The sequence below is a fragment of the Mycteria americana genome, chromosome 6 (genome assembly GCF_035582795.1).
Source record: "Mycteria americana isolate JAX WOST 10 ecotype Jacksonville Zoo and Gardens chromosome 6, USCA_MyAme_1.0, whole genome shotgun sequence".
NCBI classification, from domain to species: Eukaryota; Metazoa; Chordata; class Aves; order Ciconiiformes; family Ciconiidae; genus Mycteria; species Mycteria americana.
In genome coordinates this window covers 14,629,473-14,647,971 of record NC_134370.1, presented here as the reverse complement: position 1 = coordinate 14,647,971, position 18,499 = coordinate 14,629,473, and the positions used below count along the sequence as shown (strand labels likewise).

At 45.2% G+C, this 18,499-nt stretch overlaps 2 protein-coding genes across 5 annotated transcripts in view; both read right to left on the bottom strand.

Moving 5' to 3' along the window:
* The window catches only part of SH3PXD2A (SH3 and PX domains 2A), a 268,655-nt gene extending 265,359 nt beyond the window's left edge, over positions 1 to 3,296 (bottom strand). The window contains exon 1 of one of the 2 annotated variants that reach the window (XM_075504614.1): positions 3,039 to 3,296. In XM_075504614.1, coding sequence (XP_075360729.1) covers positions 3,039 to 3,110 — 72 coding nt within the window. In that variant the 5' untranslated portion in view covers positions 3,111 to 3,296. The remainder of the gene's footprint in view (positions 1 to 3,038) is intronic. The other variant, XM_075504613.1, reaches the window with a different exon arrangement.
* Positions 3,297 to 12,128: 8,832 nt separating this feature from the next.
* Positions 12,129 to 18,499, bottom strand: part of STN1 (STN1 subunit of CST complex) — a 48,451-nt gene continuing 42,080 nt past the window's right edge. For 2 of the 3 annotated variants that reach the window (XM_075504610.1, XM_075504611.1), the window contains one exon: positions 12,130 to 16,739. In XM_075504610.1, the coding sequence (XP_075360725.1) occupies positions 16,582 to 16,739 (158 nt within the window). In that variant the 3' untranslated portion in view covers positions 12,130 to 16,581. Of the gene's footprint in view, positions 16,740 to 18,499 lie in introns of all 3 variants that reach the window. The other variant, XM_075504612.1, reaches the window with a different exon arrangement.

The following is an 18,499-nucleotide window of genomic DNA, read 5'->3' as shown; positions in this document are numbered from 1 at the left end:
GCCTTCTTGTTTATCCTTTCACATGCTGCCATCCAGGGCACCCAGCCAACCGGGTGGCATTGTGCTACCCACTTGCTGACAGGGATGCAGAGGGAGGCATTACAGATTCCTTCCCCAGTAGCGATTTCCAAGGAGGGGAGAGAGATGGCTGGGTTCCTATCAAATAGCACTGGATCCAAGATTTTAATCTCTTCCCATGTGCAGAGCCCTGCAAATCTTCCAGTGAGGTATTAATCTCCTCAGACGTTTCACACACAGGGACCATAGCAGAGGATATGCAAAGCCATGTTCTTTCTTTTACTTTCTTGAGTCAAGGCCACAAAAGCTATGCTCATATCATGAAAGACATCTGCTCCAGGGAATGATTCCTGGCATCTAGATCAAGCAGTGCAAGGGCTTATGTGCTACTCACATTTAGCCCTCTCCACATGCCCACCATGCCTAAGACTTCCCTTCATCTCTCCAGGCTCCACCGTGGCCCTGAAAAATCACAATTAAAAGGAAAGGGAGTCATGTTAAAATGCCTGCAATACCTATGTCACCATCCACCAGAGAAACACATCATTAATCTGATGCCAAGGTATGTGTCGCATGGCCTTAAGGCATGGCATGAAGGTGTTTACAGATGCTGGAGGCAGAAAGGCTTTTTGATATTACAGAGCCACATAAGGCAGAGAGCAGCAAGCTTTGCACTCTCCAAACTATCCACAGGCAATAGAGAGAACTAAATCTCAAGTCACATTTATATTAATTTCAGAAGAAAATAGTTGTTTCACATTAAAAAAGAGCACAGAACCAAACTAACAGTGATCAATGGATCAGACCCAGGGAATTAAATTCTTTGACAGTGCAGATTCACCCTCAGTGTTATTCCAGCCAAAGCCAAATGAAAGGCTGCAGCACATGCCATCTGCAGCAAACTGCAATCTAGGAAACAAAGAAGAGTCCAAGACTTTTGGACCTGTGGGCTAATTCACTCATCTAAAAGAAAGAGATTCACAAGGACATAGATGACTATTATTTTTAACTGAATTACTCCAATGCTTGTTTGTGAATCAAGACCCTATTGTGCTGAATACTGTCCAGCCAGAGATTGAGAGTAAGTGGGACCAAAGGCAGACACAACACTAGCCACCCAACACACCACTTAGTTTGTGATTTTTTTGGCCAAGAACTGGACACACAGGGATGTGGAACTGCTGTGCAGAAGACAGTACTAGAAAAGGTGTATAGAGAGAAGGGTGAAGGGGAAGAAATAGATTTGCCACTAGAAGCATTAGAGAGAGCTTCTTGAACAGTTTAGGTTACTCTTATTAGAATGCAATAATGATGATCATCAAGATGTGCTTCTGCAGGAAAACATAGGAAATACTTTCTTTCAAAACTGTAAATACAGGATTTAAATCCTTGTTTTCTGGTTATTTTCCAACAAATAAGAAATTAACATCAATTTCTCTTGACGATCAAGAAGGTATTGTTACCAGTTCTTTTCTGCATCTTTGTGCTTGGCAGACGTACTTCTCTGCTGCTGAATTGCCACCACCTTTCAGGCGAGATAACAGCCTGCAGTGATGTCTGCCACAATTCACAGCAGCAGCTTGCAAAAGCTAAAGCAGCCTTTCCCGCCTGAAAGCGGTGAATGAGTAATAGACTGAATGCACAGGTCCAGCTGGCAACTTGAGAGCACACGAGACCTAAAACTTCCACTCCTATGAATTGGGCACAAGATGCTTAATTCCACGGTAGATGAGAGCTTCAGCTTTACATCTACAAACCAGCATCTCTCAGCAACATAGTGCCCTCTAGCCTTAAGCTGGGTTATGGTTTAAGCTTTAGAGGAAAAAGCTCAGCGATATGAAATACTAATACAAAGCTTTATGTCCAATCTTCAGCCTTATCTTTCAGGCAACCCTTTCAAATGCTGACCAGCTCTGAAGAAATCTGGCAGACGTGCAATGCCAGGAAACACAGTATACTCAGAGTGATTTCACACCAGATGCAATACCCCCCTCAGGCTTATTCTTACTAAAGCTGGATGATTCACCTTCTCTACAAAAAATCCAATCTTCTATGTATTAAAATACAGATTGTATTTTGAGAAAAGAGTTAAAGGATTTGGTGCAACTAAAACTCAGAAACAGCCAGAGAGGGAAGAAAAGATGCCTTTCTCTACTTATGTGGATGGGCAAAAGCTACTCCACTGTATGCTGCAAACTCCTGCAGGCAAAGACACTTCCACATGTCACCCTATAATACTGGAATCTGGGAAGGTCGTTAAAAATCCTCCTCTGATGCTGTGCTATTGGCAGTAAGGTGTGAAAAGAGGAAGGCGAAAGAGAGATAAAAGAGATCCCAAACGCTGAGTCTGCCTTGATAACCATGCAAACCAGCTCCCCCCTCGAAAAAGGTCTTAATGTAACTTATGGGAGAAAACGAGTAAAGATGCATTCAGCACCTCCGGATCACTGACTCTACGCAGGAGAGGCTTGCTCTGCTCCCCACTGGGCACTCTGTAGTGCCGTGGCCAGGATGGAGGCAACCCGGGGAGCCGAGAGACCTGTCCCATCCTGTGCTGGATCTGGCTGAACAAGAAGGGAAGGAAACTTCAGAATTGTAACATTAAAAAGAAAAAAAAAAAAAAAGGAAAGGCAACAGCCAAGCAGGAGATGAAAAAGAGTGAGGGAAAAGAGCTGCACTTCCATAGCAAGCCACCTTTCCGCACGCCGCCCGGAGCCCCGCTGCCCCCGGAGCCCCGCGGGCGCCTCACCTGCGTCCCCGCAGGGGCAGGGGGCAGGCGCGCCGGCAGCCAGGGTTGCCCGGGGACGGGTGCCTTGCCAAGGTCAGGCGGGGGACGGCTCCCCGAGGCAGCGCCTACCGGCCGCCGGGCACGCTCCGGGCACCGCACCGCGCCCGGCCCCGGCCCCGGCCCCGGCCCCAGCCCGTCCCGTCCCGCCGCCCGCACACGTGCGCCGCCCCCCGCAGGCGGGCAGCCCGCCCGGCGGCGGACCGGGGGCTCGGGCAGGCCCCCCGCCACTCACGTAGTGCTTCGAGGGGTTCCTCCGCTTCTCCACGTCCACCACGTTGGCGTCCAGCACGCTGTAGGAGAGCATCTTCGCGTTCCCCGCGGCGCGGCTGCCCGCTCCCTCCCGGCGCTGGCAGCACCCTCCGCCGCGCAGCCCGCCGCGGCGATGCCGGCCGGCGCGGCGGGCGGGCGGGAGGGAGGATGCCCCGGTGCCGGCTCCGCCCCGTGCCGCGGCAGCGGATCCCCCCTCACGGCGGCGGCGGCGGCCCGGCTGCGCGCCCTGCCCCTGCCTCAGGCTGCGCGGCCAGTGCGGCGGCAGGGGCGGGGCCCGGCCGCTGGCCCCGCCCCCGGGTGGCCCGGGGGGCGCCGGCGGGACGGGACGGGACGGGACGGAGGGGACCGGCAGCCGCCGCCGCCGTGTGGCGGGGGGCGCGGCCTGCCCTGAGATGGCGGCCGCCCGCCCGCGGCCTCCCTCCGGGTGCCCCCTCACAGCCCGGGGGGCGGTGGCGAAGGCCGGGACGGATGCCCTCTCCCTCCCGGAGCTGTCCCCACCCCTCCCACCCTCCGCCTCGGTGCGGGGCTGCTGAGAGACCCCGGCCCGGCCTCAAGGAGACCGCGGGGGAAGGGACCGCCCGGGGCGGAGGAAGGGCGGGATGCCTCCGGGGCCCTCCGTCCCTGCAGAAAGTGTCCGAAATGCCCTCCCCGAGCGGCAGGCCAAGGTCACGCCGGAAACCCGCGAGCGAGCGGGGCCGAACCCGCAGCCCACCAGGCTCCAGCTGGGAGCTCAAGGCTAGCCAGCGCTTGGGGAGGTCCACACGGCCCTGGCCCGCAGGGCGGCAGAAGGATCAAAGCTGGAGGAAGGTCGCACAGACTCTCTGTCGTGGGCTTTTGGAGCGATAAAGGCAGTTCAGCTCTTTGTATATACATATATAGATAAACGAGCATCATCTTCCCCCATCACCCTTCAAGCAGAGTTTGCCTTAGAAAGTTCAGGTTGGGTTTTTTTCTTTTTCAATAATGCATCATTACTTTGCATATGATTATTTGAAAGTTACATCAGAAATGGGAACTTACGTGTGATCTTCCAGCCCTCATCTCATTTCATGACATTCATTAGCTATTCACCAAATTAACTGAAGTCACTGAGATCTCTCAGTCCTCTGAAGCCTCTTCAACAACAGCCCATGCAGATTTTCCAGCACTGTCAGAGTGCTGCTGACAGCTCCAGACCTGCAAGCCTAGGAGCACAGAAAGGTCCCAGCTCTTAGAAAAAAAAGCCCCATATTTACAGTGAGAACGATCAATCTCAATGTGATTTCATGATACACGCTATAGGCACAGTTTCCAAATCAGAACTTTTACAAGGGTTATTAGCCCTGCGACAATGATCATGGGAGAGATACCAGAGTCACAAAGCCTTAGATGTTTGAGCCTGAAGGCTGACATTTGAAAGTGGTTGGTTTCAAACCATAGCTGGTTTCCACGAGCAGCTTAAAAAAAGGAAAACCAGGAGCAGCACCATCAGCACACAGCTACTGACTGCTGCCAGGTGGGAACCAGGTACCTGCTGCACAATGCCAGGGAAAGATGCTCTGAGCCAGCCTTCTCCTCCTTCCTCAGCTACTGCACACAGTTTACCAAAACTAGTGAAATGACATAAAATCCAAGCATCCCACCATAGGATGTGCACAGGCATACGTGAGACCAGCTCTTGGTAAGAGAGCAAGCGACAGGGGAAAAGCTGATGTGCCCACCTCTGTTGTTGCTTTTCAGACTTGTCTTTTCTCCTTCAGAGCACCCTCTTCCCTCTTCTTTGAGGGACTTCCCACCTCTAATCCTCATGCATGACACAAGGCAGCAGAACAATTATTTACATTAGAAACCTTTACTGTTTAGACTGGCCAAGTAGTCCCTGGTGTGCAGAGCAAACAAAGAAAATTCTTCCTCGAAAATGTAAATATTCAAATAACCCATTGATAAAAATATGCCTGGCGTGGCCAGTCTTTTGGGTCTTGGATGCCTCTTTCCTGTAAGCCGCTCATATATATTATATATATATATATATATAATCTCACACATTCCATCCCTTTCCGCTATCACCCTGTCAAAAAAAAAAAATTAAAAGGTCCCCCCTATTGTTAAAACCACTCAGGGTTTGTTTTAAATCAGCTTTCAAAACATGTCATTGTGAGGGAAAGAGACAAAATACATCATTCTCCAAACACTCTGCCCCATCCTTCCTGACATTCTTACTAACTGGCATCTTTTTACTAGTATTCTTCTCATCTGCTCTTGTAAGGAAGGAGCTGCTATTTTCGGTCCAACCTGAGACAGGTGCTTTGGGGTTTGCGCTCCCTTGGTGTCTACCCCGTACTTTCACGGCATCTGGTCCACCATTCACCTTTCCTCTTATTCAAGACAACTTGATTCTCCACTGCTGTAGACAGCCTTCTCCAGCTGTGAAGCCTGCCCAGCCCTTGTACAGATCTGGCTCCCCTCCTCCTCTGTCATCTACCAGTTTTGTGTTCACCGCCACCTTCTGCTCTCCTTGTTTGTGTGCTGCATCCCTCCGTCTACATAGGAAAAATGCATGTTGCTAGGGGCATGGATTGTTCTTTTAAAATATGTACAACACCCAGTCTAGTGGGAGTCCGATCCCAGACTATTGCAAGACTGGCAGAAAATAACTGAAACCCCTTATTATGCTGCAGGCTTGGGAAAATCTGCTCCTTTCTTAGGCAGCAGCTGGGAAAATGAAGCTGACGGCGCTTCCCAGCCTTGTGCTGGAGAGCCAGGCTCTGGCTGCTGGGACTGAACAAGAGAAAGACTGCGTACGCGGCAAAGAGCACAGCAGGCTTGTTGGATGACCGACCCCACGTGCAGAAGAGCCTGTACCTGACTAGGACCATGAACATACAGGCCGAGGCACTGCAAATTTGTAGGAAAATAACTAGCTCTAGGGATTTTAATCCTAAATTTCCTAGTATTTATATTTTTTTCTTAAAGTCTCCATTACTGAGGTCCTATCATTACATGGGAATATCACTGCTATTATTAAGAGTTTTAATACCTATATTAATATAAATATTAACAGCTGATTTAATAATTCACCTTTACAGACTCATGCTTCTAATAAAATCCACCTGAGGAGCACCCTGGGAAATTCAGACTTCTGAAGACTGGGATAAACCAGCTGTTTTAAAAGCTTTTTTCTACTCATTTGCTAGGTGAGTATTTGGGCAAAGAATTTTTTTTCTTTTTTTTTTGACCAAAGAGGTAATCACATTAGCCTCACAGATCTCATACAGCTACACCCGGCAACCTAGACTCTGCTCCAATTACAGCAAAAGCTGATGCGTGACAGAATGTGTGTGTGACGGTCTCAGAGCTGGAGCATGACTTGAGTTTTCATATTTCAAGAGGACTTTGTCATGCTGGCAAATTTTTTGTAAATAAGCATTTGAGTTGTAAATTGAAAACACTTGGATCGTGAAATCAGTGAGAAAATAAAACAAGGGACAGACATTTCTGTGCTCCATTAGGGCCATTTCTGATGCCTCTTATTAACTCATGGCGTATCACTGTAGATAAGTAAACCTCCCTGAATATTAACTATACTATGGCCTAAGAACCCTGTCTGCAGTGGCTCGAGTTGCTGTTAAAGATGACTTTTCTTTCTTTCTTTTGCTTTTCTGTTTGTCAGGGCTGGGCAGCGAGGTCGAACACAGTGCTTTCCTGTCCCACTAGCTAGAAGAGGCTCTAACAGTGCTCAGCGCCCTGGGGGGAGGCAAAGTGCCCGGTGAGCTCAGCCCCTTGGGGGAAGGGGGGAGTTTCAGTGCCGAGCATGACAGATTAGCCACACAACTCATTACTGGCCACTAGGGTTGCATGCATAATCTGCTAGACATAGTATTAGAGATGTGCCCCTTAGGGTTTTTTTGGCTCTGATGTGCAACAGCACAACACAGAGCCTTTGTTACACTCCCATCTCAGCTTCTGTACTTACAAAACCTCAGCTTCTTAGAAGGGCTGCTTTCCATGCAGTCCTTCCACTTCAGGGTTTCAACATACACATCTTTTGATAGGAGCAACAAGAATAGTAGAGCCTGTCTGGCATTCAAATCTCAAACTCTGAAACACAAAGCAAGATGCAATCTTTTTTTCCTATTTTTTAAGAGCCAATTGCATTTCATCTTCTTGGGAGATTACTGCTCTTCAAATGAAATTCACTCTGGAGATAAATAGGCCCAGCTAATATGGTAGACAGGAGCTGAACAAACCAGCTGCAGTCGTGGCAGAGCAGCCCCCCCCAGCACAGTAGCATGCCCCTTTCCCGCCCAGCCTCCTCAGCAGAGAGTGCTGCTTTATCAGCCCCTGTGTGCAATCTAGTATAATGGAAAAACCAAAATAATCATTCCCCCTGCTAGCAGCATACATGCTTTCCCAACGGCATAACAGCTTTTACTTGCATTATGAAAGAGCTGCTTCACTCGCTTGACTTAAATTATAGATTATGCTTTTCTTGAAGCAGCTATCTTACAATTTAACCTTTTCATGACTAACGTTATTTTTCAGTCCTCTCTTACCCCCGTTGTGGATGAAGGATTTCCAATAGCAGTGTGTGCACTGCATGCTCTGTTTAGGGTAGTAGCAGCAAATTGCAGACTGTGTTTCATCCACGTACCCCTTGTACTTTTCCATTGTTACGAAAGCTTTGTAGAGATCTGTTGGCATGGTTAAAAAAAATAAAGCAAGCCCAAACCAGTTTTCTTTATGTATTATATACATGTCAGGCTTATGTTTGAGACAGCTGAAGTTTATCAAACTGATCACAGGTTTGGATTGGGATTCCCCAGGTTTCTTCCTGGATGTTATCCCTGACCAGTCGCTCTCGCTGTTCTCCACATAGCACATAGCACATTCTGCCTCATCCTCTGCAAAAACCTTGGCAATCCATTATTGAAAATGCAGGCTTTTTACAAATAAAGTCAATCTAGGAAGTTGTAGTCTTTCTTTGCATTTTCTTCCTATGTTACCTTTAAGTATATACCTAGACACCAAGTCCTCTGTACTAACACATTTAAAATTTCCACCATGTCCTTTTAAAATGTAAATTTCCTTGTTCACTATTTTTACTCATTCAACCCCTTCTGAAACCAAACAGTAATTTTATTTGACCGCACATCCCCTAGAGAAAGTAAAAAGAGTTTATCTGCCAATATCCAAACCAGCAAACATTTGACTGATGGACTGTAAATTACGAAAATGTATCAATAAAACCTTATGAAAAGTTAGTTATGGAACTGCAGTTAGACCATAGATGACAAAAGCACAAGCTTGATACTGTAAGGAGAAATCTGCCACTCGGGAGTGGAGTGCATTGATCCCCCTCCCTCCCCCAAGTTTACCTTCATGCAAAAAGCAAAGTGGTTTTCCCAGCAGAGACACTTCTTTAGGAGGAGCACTTTTGGACCTCCTCAGCAGCAACATCATCCCATGTGTAGACACAAATAGTATTTTTTTTCCCAGTCATTCCCAGGTTAGACTTTGCAGGGCAGTAGTGGAGATGCTTGGAAAACCAAATGCCCTGTAGGATGTTTATTGCTTGGAAAAAGGAATGAGATCATCCCAAAACAGAAAATGTCTCGTGGAAAGTGGAGATATAGTCTCTCCAGCAGGGCCTGGTGTAGGTGTGCTTTTCAGCCTGGAGGAGTGGACACACCACCTACATAATTCCAGGCATTTATTTGGATCCAGGCATGTGTTAAGATATGGCCATGCAGCACCAGGGGTGCAACCCTAAAGACAATTTCACTAACAGGAGTCTCTCTCAGCTGCTGGTCTGGTGACTGAGGCACACAGAGACCACCCATGACAGAAGGGCACCTTCTCCTTCAGGAGCCTTTCCATCAGTTAGTGACAGCATCTGGGTAAGTGACGATTACATTGTCCTGAACATTTTGATCCTCAAAGGCATTTTGGTGGCCAGCTTTTACTTTAGCATCTAACTTTGAGCATCCAAGGCATTGGTCTTTTAGAAAGGACAAAATACTCTACAGAACAGAGGAACTGTTAAAGGATAGTATAAGGAAGGCAGAGGAAGACCATATAAATATTACTGTGTTCTATATAAATTTGTCCAGCTGTTTATGATAAATGTTCTCTTACTCCATTTTTTTCCTGCCCCCATTTCCTCCCCTGCTTTCCAATTGCAGAAAATAAAATACTACAAGTCCTTTCTTTCATTAGATGCAACACCTGCTGCCTGTTCTGAAACAGATGTCTAAAGCATCATTAGGCAATTATTTCTTTAGCCTTTTTCAATGGGATGAATTTCAAACAACTTTGTGCTAAATTCTCCTCCCTCAGCCTTCTCTGTATTTCTCATCCATTCCTACGTTCAAAGTTCCAACAAAAACTCCTCTCTGTATCAGTTTGCTCCTGTTATGTTTGTCCTGGATCACTGTACTCACAGAAGGACAAAGAGAGAGACTGTAACTACTTTGAACCAGGAATTAAGTTCAAGAGATTTTATTTGGGAAAAAAAGGCAAGGTGAGGGAAGATAACAATGAGAGAGTATTAGTCATCAGTAGAGGCAGTAGTTTCAGAACACCAGCTGGCTTGTTACAGCTCTGGGGTTTTTTTGTGGACATTACAGCAAAGAGGAGTTTTATATGCACACAAGGACAACTCCTAGGCTCTCAATGTGAATGACTTAAATTTTGGTAATAGGAGAAAAACCGAACTCCAAGCAACCTTTTTCTTTCCCTACCACCTTTGTACCTGTCCAAGAAAAGCACATCTTAGAATCAGGTAGGCCTGCAGGGCTTGCACGACTGTTGTTGGGGAAGACATTTGAGGGAACCGATTTCTCCCTCCTACTTCCAAATATCACTGTAATATTTGGATGAGGTCTCCACTCCTGGGGGGAACCATGACCTTTCCAGGTCAATAACAAGACTTGGCACATGCTTCATTTAGTCACATTGGCTGTTATGCAGTGACATACATTTGCGATTTATCTTACTTACCTTGTTCACAGCAGAGGTGGGACAAATTTCCTGTCTCCTTGTTCACTGCAGGCTAAGGTGGCAGAGAGCTCTAGTTCTAGCCGGTAGGGAAGGAGCGTTCATTCTTCCAATCAGTAACAAAAAGCAAGCTAAAACAAGAGCTGTAGGACATGTTGTGCCAGGTTAATTGGCACCACACTGTTCAGTGGTTCAACACTTTCTGAAAATCGTTCCTTTAGGTTATTTCTTTCACTAGCAAATTCCTGGTTATGTTCTGCTCAGGCAATCTTGTTAATCTGGACTGGTTTCAACTTGTAATTTACTATGGCTAGATTAGTATAGCCTCCATTGCACATTTAAAAGATATCAGTGGGAATGGGCTGGTGGCATCCCTAACAACCAGTTACTCAGCTTTGTACCCTGATGTACATGCTATAAACTTTACCAGATTTTAACAGTTTCCCATCACGAACGTCTGCTTTGGAGTGATCTCTACGAGCAAACTTCAGGAAAAACAGTCCAGTCATTTCTTAAAAGAGCACTGCAGAACAAGTACTTCTTGTGAGAGCTGGTTACTGAAGTTACAAAAACTGGTCACTGGGACTGTCTTGTGTGGTTTCTCTAGTGTTGTATGACTGAGTTTCTTCCTTCCCCTTAATGAAGGCACTAATTTGGGCTTCCCTCTTCTATCAGTGCATGCATTTTCTAAAAATGTGCAAGACCATAACAGCTCAGGGTCCTTTACCCCTCTTAACTAGCCAACAGATTACAAAGTCACTTGGGGTGGTGGGACAGAAGTTGACAAATGCCCAGACACACAGTATAATCACACTTTCTCAGAAAAAACAGGCTAAAAGATGACACACTAACTATTAGACACACAAACTGAAAGTCCACATCAACTTTACAGATCATGTCTGCAATGAAATCCACAAGGATGTGAAAGTGGCAGGGAGAGGCAGATAGCTTCTGTCAGGGGCGTGACTTGTGTCTTGCCCAAACCTGAGCAAGCACAAGTGTTTTATTTTTTAATTATATTTATTTTGTACTTGGATACCTGCAAGAAAACCACCACGAGAACGTTTGAGGGTGCGACTGGGTCTTTGGGAGGGTGGAGTGGAAAAAGTGTTGTTTTCCTGAAATTGCAGCTCTTTCCTGCTGCAAGCTACATGGGGAAGAAAGCTCAAGAGTGAAGTGGATGATATCTGCCTCTTCTGGTGCCTAGACAAGGAGTGAAACACAGCCTGCTGGAATTGGAACGGGCTGTGAACAGTGCCAGGTCAGTTAGGCAAGGGGATTATACTGAAACGTTCAACTGCCAGATGCTGACAACGATATTTGAGCTAGGAAAGAAAAAGTAGAGAGGAAGGAGGTTTGACTAGGATCCATGGTACAGATATGAACCATGGAGACTGTAAATGAAATGAAGGGCCTGAGAAATGACAGTTAGGGGAGAGAGTGGAGAGCAGAAATAGATGAAAGAAATTAGGGGGAAAGTCTCTGTGCCTGACAGGGCCTATTGCTGGGAATGAAACCCAAGATCCTCAACTCAGCATTTCCCTGCTGCCAACAAACATCCACAAAAATGTTTCTGTAATGCTGGAGCTCCTGGAGGTTGGTAACCAATTATTATAACCATCCTTTTATCTCTGTGGCTGAACTTTTGTTTGCTCGCTAGCCTGTAGGGTTGGGGCAGGAGGGCTGGAGACTGTGCTGAAAGACGGCAATAAAGAACATAGCGCTGCACTGACAGGAAGTTTCAAAATTCAGGTTGCCCATGGGATCTGAACTTGCTCCCTTCCCTTTTAGAGGTAAGTATAAAGATACAAATCTTTGCCAGGCACATCTTTTCCCCACAGGATCAGCTTACTCCCAAAGTAAACCAAAACGCATTTCTTGGACAAGCAGATTTTCAGTACTTTGTCTCATAATTCTCCATGTGGCTCCATGCCTCACTGGCTGCTCATTGATGAATTCTTATTCTGAATAATGAATTAGCAACTCCTTCTATTTATGGTGTTCATCACTGGAATATGCAAGTATGGACAGATCCACAAAAGTAACAGCTTTCAGTCATGTAGCCAATCTTTAAATTTTTCATTTATTACTTTGAAAGAAAAGCTTCATCTCACAGGTAGCTTCTGTAAAATACATACCCTCACAGGTACAAATTTACAACCCAAAGATTTGAGAACAAGAACACTCAGAACTCATTTATCTGGATTTCTATTTTTAAGAAGTCATTTAAGAAGTCATAAGAGGGAACAGGATTCCAGGAAAAATATTTGGTACAAATGAAAACAGGGAGACCATCACTGCCTCATAGCACCTGGAGAGCAAAAAGACAAGACAGGCAAAGCAATATGCATGGAAAGAGAGGCAGAGAAAGACAAAACTATTAGCAAAAGTGGGGCGTGGACTAGAACTAAGTCCCACTCCAGCATCTATCCATTCATCCACTCCCACAGAGTTCTTTTCTAACAGTTCCCACCAATAGATCTCAAAAGCTTTTAATGACTAACATTAAGAAAAATTGAGGCTTATGCCCTACATAGGGAGCCGTATTATCCCCAATTTACAAAAGAGGGAAACTGAGGCATGGAGCAAGCTCATCTCTTCTCTCTTCTAAGCAGCTAGCGGGCACTGAAGGTAGAGTTGTTCCTTCATTTCCTCACCAGAAAAGCAATCACCTTACATTTTGCTGGAATAGAATATTAAGATTCTTCGGTAATTTTTGTTCTCAGGCACTGCATTTCTATGGAAACACACCTTTTTAAGGTAACATAAAAATGCTGACTGCTTTTAAAGACTCCATTTTACTTACCTGCCTTTTACTGCCATAACTGTTTCTATGGAAACTGGAACTGGCCGTGAAGCAGTCCTACAACATGAATTCTCACTTGTCAGTGATTCTCACTTTTATATTAAAGTGCCACCTTCAAAGTCCTTTAATAAACCAGTAATAATTGTGTTGCCTAACGAGTTTAAGTTAAACAAAACAAGAAAGCGCGCTTTCACTGAATGTTCCGCACAATATTTTGTAGGTGTGGTCTAAGTCTAAGAATTTTAATAGTGTGCATGATATGACTCTCTTGGTTAAGGATATGATCTTTAAACAGAGAGACAGTTTATTAGCAGTAAAAGCCCTAGTGTGTGTAGTTAGACTTACATAAAGGTGACTTATACCAATATGGGTATGTCTAGACTGCTGTCACAGAAGCATACTGTAGAGATACTGAGTAAATGGGTAAATCAACCTACAGTGAGCTCTGTGCTCCCACAGCTAGTTGGGGTACTTCTGTGCAGGCATATGCATATGGTATTCCCTGTAGGTACAGGCGAGGGAATGCACTCAACCAGAGTAAGTGTTTGTCTGTGTTGGGTGGCTACCATGGAAAAAATAAAGCATGCAAGATTAAGGCACAACTACTCCATCCAGTTATTCAGAATTAGAAACTGTGTAACTTAAATCTAGGCTCCTCCATTAGTTTTACTTTAACCTTTCACTCTTTTAAAAACTGTAGGCTCCCTTGTGTTCGTTCATATTTCCCCGAGTTAACCAAAGTGAGAGAAATCTGTTTTTCCTGTTCTTGGGGAGCAATCTCCAACATAAGGTACCCTCAATCACAAGAGTCCAGCATTGCCAGCAAGGACCAGCTTTAAAACTTCCAACAACAGGTTCTTTCCAGAGTCACTTATCTATCTTTCCTGAGATGAATTCTTCTCACTTCATCTGACACTTCACAGTTTATCAGTGCTTTTAAATTGCAACAGGGGCAGAACAGAGAGGGAAGACGCTTTGTGTCTGCATCAACTTCCAATGCATAGAAAATAGCTGGCCAGGGGCTTTAGGCAGACTTTACACACAGAAACGCATCTAAAATACAGGAAGCGCAGCATCAAAGTTGGAGGCAACAGAACACATTAGATGCTGCGTGTACGACTATCCAAGCTGCAAAGGACAAAGTTGTAATCCTATTTTGGTATGAATTTATTTTAAAGACACCCTAAAGAACAATATGATCTCCAGACTACCTTTTCCTCCAAGATTCAGCTGCGCAGCGCTCCTTCCCAAAACTCATCCAGCCCGCACACTTGGCTGACAGAGAACCAGAGTCTTTCTCTCCTCTAACCTAAGAGAGATCACCTTTCCCACTGAGCTAGCAGTGTTTTTAACCCTTTCCCAGCAAAATCAGATTCTGCTAATATAGGACTTTTCAAGAAAATGGCCCAGTCGTTAAATTAGATGCCATACTCTTCCATATGGTCCAAGACACCACATACTTTCCTTAAAATATCCTCAAATTCATGCCAAGTAGGTGACTTCTCCATAATCAAGCAGTAACATATGGTTAACTCCTGAAGTGAGAGAGGGTAGATTCAGACTAGATACAAGGAAGACATTTTTTACGATGAGGGTGGTGAAACACTGGCACAGGTTGCCCAGAGAGGTGGTAGATGCCCCATCCCTAGAAACATTCAAGGTCAGGCTGGACAGGGCTCTGAGCAACCTGATCGAGTAGATGTCCCTGCTCATTGCAGGGGGGTTGGACTAGATGACCTTTAAAGGTCCCTTCCAATCCAAACTATTCTATGATTCTATGAATTTAGGAATCGATATTCCAAACTACTTCTTCCATAGACAGTCTTTGTTTTCAAGCATCACTTAAACTGATCCGTCATGAGAGCAGGAATCTGAGAAGCAAATCTCCCCTGGAGCCAACCAGACCTTTTTGTAGGCATAAATTCAAATTGCAGTTCCCCTCAGTACCACTTCACTCAGAATCTGAACTTCTTTCCCTACTTTCCAGAGATGTTGGCGGGGAGACTTCTACAATTCTTTCTTAATCCTTTTCTCTTATTTCCTTCAGCACAGGTACATCCTTTCAGCACCTGCTCAGGCCCACATTAAGATCTGACTAGAAGATACGCAGCTCAAAACAGAGCAGCAACGCTAGGAGTAGGGCAGCCCGCAGGGAAACCAACTACTGAGCCCCTGCAGCAAGTAGGGAATTTACAGCAAAAGAATAATTCATACATAGTTTTCCACTATGGACAAACACACCAGCTCTTTAAAGCCAGCGTTTTACACAGGCCTTTGAATGCAAATGCCAAATATTTTGTCGTGCCTTTCTCTTAGCCTGTATCTCGCTGCAGCCAGGGCTTGGAATGAGGCATATAATATAATAACAAACCAGAGACCTGGCACACATGGGGCTACTCACTGGCTTTCCTCATGCATATGGTTTATTTTTCCCTGCTATGTCAATCCTTATAGGGCTTTACCACTACATCTGCCTCCCGGGAGTCTGCTATTTCAACTGTTACAGGGAAGGTGCAGAGGAAAGAGGAAGGATACATTCAATCCTTTCTACTCTTTTCAAGTTAAAGGTCTCACCTCCACACCATTAATTAAACAGATTAATTAAACAGACAAGCCCCTGCAGCAGCAAGCCCTCTCTAAGGATAAATACTGAACAGTTACGGGCTTTGAAATGCGGCACATAACAGAGTTCTGATTATTCCAGATAAAACGTCTTGCACGGTAACCTTCTTTAGGCCAATGTTATTTCATCAATGTCTTGTGTTCCTCTGCAAGGACAGATATGGATAATATTTTTCCCCAAAGGCGACAAGGAATAGAAGACAAAAGGCAACAGGGAGCATGGAGATTGCAGTGGGTCTTGCTAGCTTTCAGATTGTCTTTTCCAAAGCATCCGGATTTATGGTTTACCATTTATGATGTAGGAAGCAATTTAAAAATAAACAGCAAAACAGTAGCTCATTTTGAGAATTCTGGTCTGACAACAACATGCATCAGTAGCACACAAAGTAGCCAGGGGAATCCAGACGTGCTTGACAAGCAGTGGGTAAGGCTGCAGGATGGGGAAGGGATGCAGGACCCCATTCCTGAATATTACATTTCAGAGAAAGGCGAGGATGGCTTTAGCAGTGGGAAAGCTGTGCACATTCAGGAATAATACGTATTTACAGACATGGGTACACCAACACTGCCAGGAAGGACAGCCAAATCTTTTGATTGTTTGCTTGCATGTCCTTTCTCTAGCTATTATAAAGTATATGTAAAAAGAAAGACCCACAGCTATTACCATATAGAAAGATCACAAGATCAGTGTGTAAGCCAGAAAAAACGAGTCCTGACGTGACCACTGCTGTAAACAGCGCTCTTCAGCAGTGACTTTTCTTTAGGGCTCACTGGATGTAAATTTGAGGACAGCCATGTCCCATCTTACTGCAGAGAAAGAGCCCAGCTTCTTTTCCAGCTCCCCTGCTGTATTAGGATGTCCAGAATCAGTTTGATACAACTTTCACTAGGATTAGCGAGGAAGTCAGCAAGAATATTAAAACAAGTATTTGGACAACTTCTCTGGAGCTGGACAAAAACAGCATTTGGAGAATCAGAATGCTCTTTTCTTTCCCCATCTAGATCATACCAGGTAATAGCAGCTTTTCAGGGTCACTCAACCTCTCCTTCTTCCCTCCTTTATCCTGAATGGACTAGAACAAATATATCTTATCTTTGCTCTTTAAAATGCCATATAATATCCTTCCATAGTGCTGACAACATCACTGTTACTCTCCAGAAGTTCCAAGACACGGTGCATCACCACTTCAGCCAGAGAGGGGTTGTAGCTCTGCCGAACACAGCTCAGGACATGAAGGAAATGGCAGCCTTTTTCAGCATCTGCAGAAAAAAGGAAAATGCAGCCAGACATGGAGGAAAGGCTCCAGTCTAACTGCCTCTTTTAAGCTATTATAAACCAGATTAGTCATGAAAAAAACCACAGCTGTCGAAGAGGAAGAACGCCCTAGGTACTAAAACAGAGATGTGTGTATTCAGAGGGAAGAGATCCAGTCTATGCCTACAGCTCTTCAGTTATCAACTGTTCGCACTGACTTCTCTGGGAAGTGTCAGGGCTGTAATGAGGGTGGAAGATAATCAGTCTTGCAAACTAATATACAGGGCTCATTCAGTACAACCTGACGATGAGGTTAATAACTTAAGGGTATCTCCACTGTCCACCTATGCAAGCCATCCAGTTTCTGCAACTGCAGAAGCCAAATGAAGTTGGGTATGAGCAAAAGGATTTTCAAAAACGTCTGGAACGGAAGGAAGGTCCGTGGCCAGGACCTGTAACTGCTTGCCCAATACTGGCATCTTGTGGAAAAACTGCTACCGTGCAACTTTCAGTCACCTAGCAATGCAATCCCATCCCTGCACTTCAGACTACTCAGACAGTTACAATAGGAGTAGAAAGTCACAGAACTTCAGTATCAAATTTTATCTCCTTTTAAGAGGGCTGAACCCTGAAAATGTACAAGAGAACAGAAATGTAAAAATAATCGCCTTTCCTAGAGGGCAAGCCAGAGACAAAGGTCCTTAACGACTGCAGTATTGCACACAGCTATTGTGTGCCTGGTGGAGCCATCATTTGAAGCTCAGCTGTCCCAGCCAACATTTCCTCCAACAGACCCTGTAAACCCACTAATCAGCAGTGCTGCAGGCTCCCAGTCTCCCCAAGTGCTGAACTCCACAACAGATTTCTTTCTTGTCCATGGCTAACAATGGAAAACTAGCATAAATGAGACACATCAGCACAAACGACATTCCTCCCCCGCAGCTCTTGGCTCACATGATGTAAGGTAAGTTTCAAAAGGGTACTGAGAAATTGCCATGGGCTAGGGAGGTCCCTGTATTTTGTTGTTGCTTCGTTTTTATTTTTGCCAATTTGTACTCTAGAATTGGCTGAGTCCCAGAACTGTCTTAGAAGCTGCTGAGAAAAGTCACTGGTAGATAGAAGGCAACGCTGAGTACTGGTAAATAAACAGTTCAGCCTAATTCCTATTAGGCTGTGAATCAGGCAAACATATTTCTTTAGAAGTCAGTGATCCAGTGTGATAAAAGACCTTTGTGGCTGGTAGCCAAAAATATGTCCACCGCCCTAGGATGGATAAGTGCACAGAACAGAACAATGCCTCTACCTGGTCGTAGTGAGTGATGTTGCAAAGTGGGTAGCTGCATTTTGCATTAGTCATAGGTTTGTCATAAGAAGGCCAAAGTGCCCATCCCTGATCTACAGTAACTTAGCTTAAGTCTTGATGAATTAGATTAGTGGCTCAGGTGTTACCCAACAGTACAATACATACTTTCCTCCTAGATGGTGGTAGAAAATGGCATTTTGGGATAGCTGCAGGTGTGTACAATCATTAAGCAACCCAGAAACACTCCTAGTCTATGGCCCAACTTTAAGGGAATACACTTCTTGCAGTGGAGTGATGCTGTCCCTCTTTCATGGACATACTGGGTTCTAGCTTTTGTCCACCAGCTGAGGCAAGCAAGGCCGTGATTAACTGTCTTGCCTAACTACCAGCATCAGAGAGGACAGAGTTATAGAACAACTACCTTTTGCCTGCTGTGGACATCTCACACAGCGTCCATTCTGA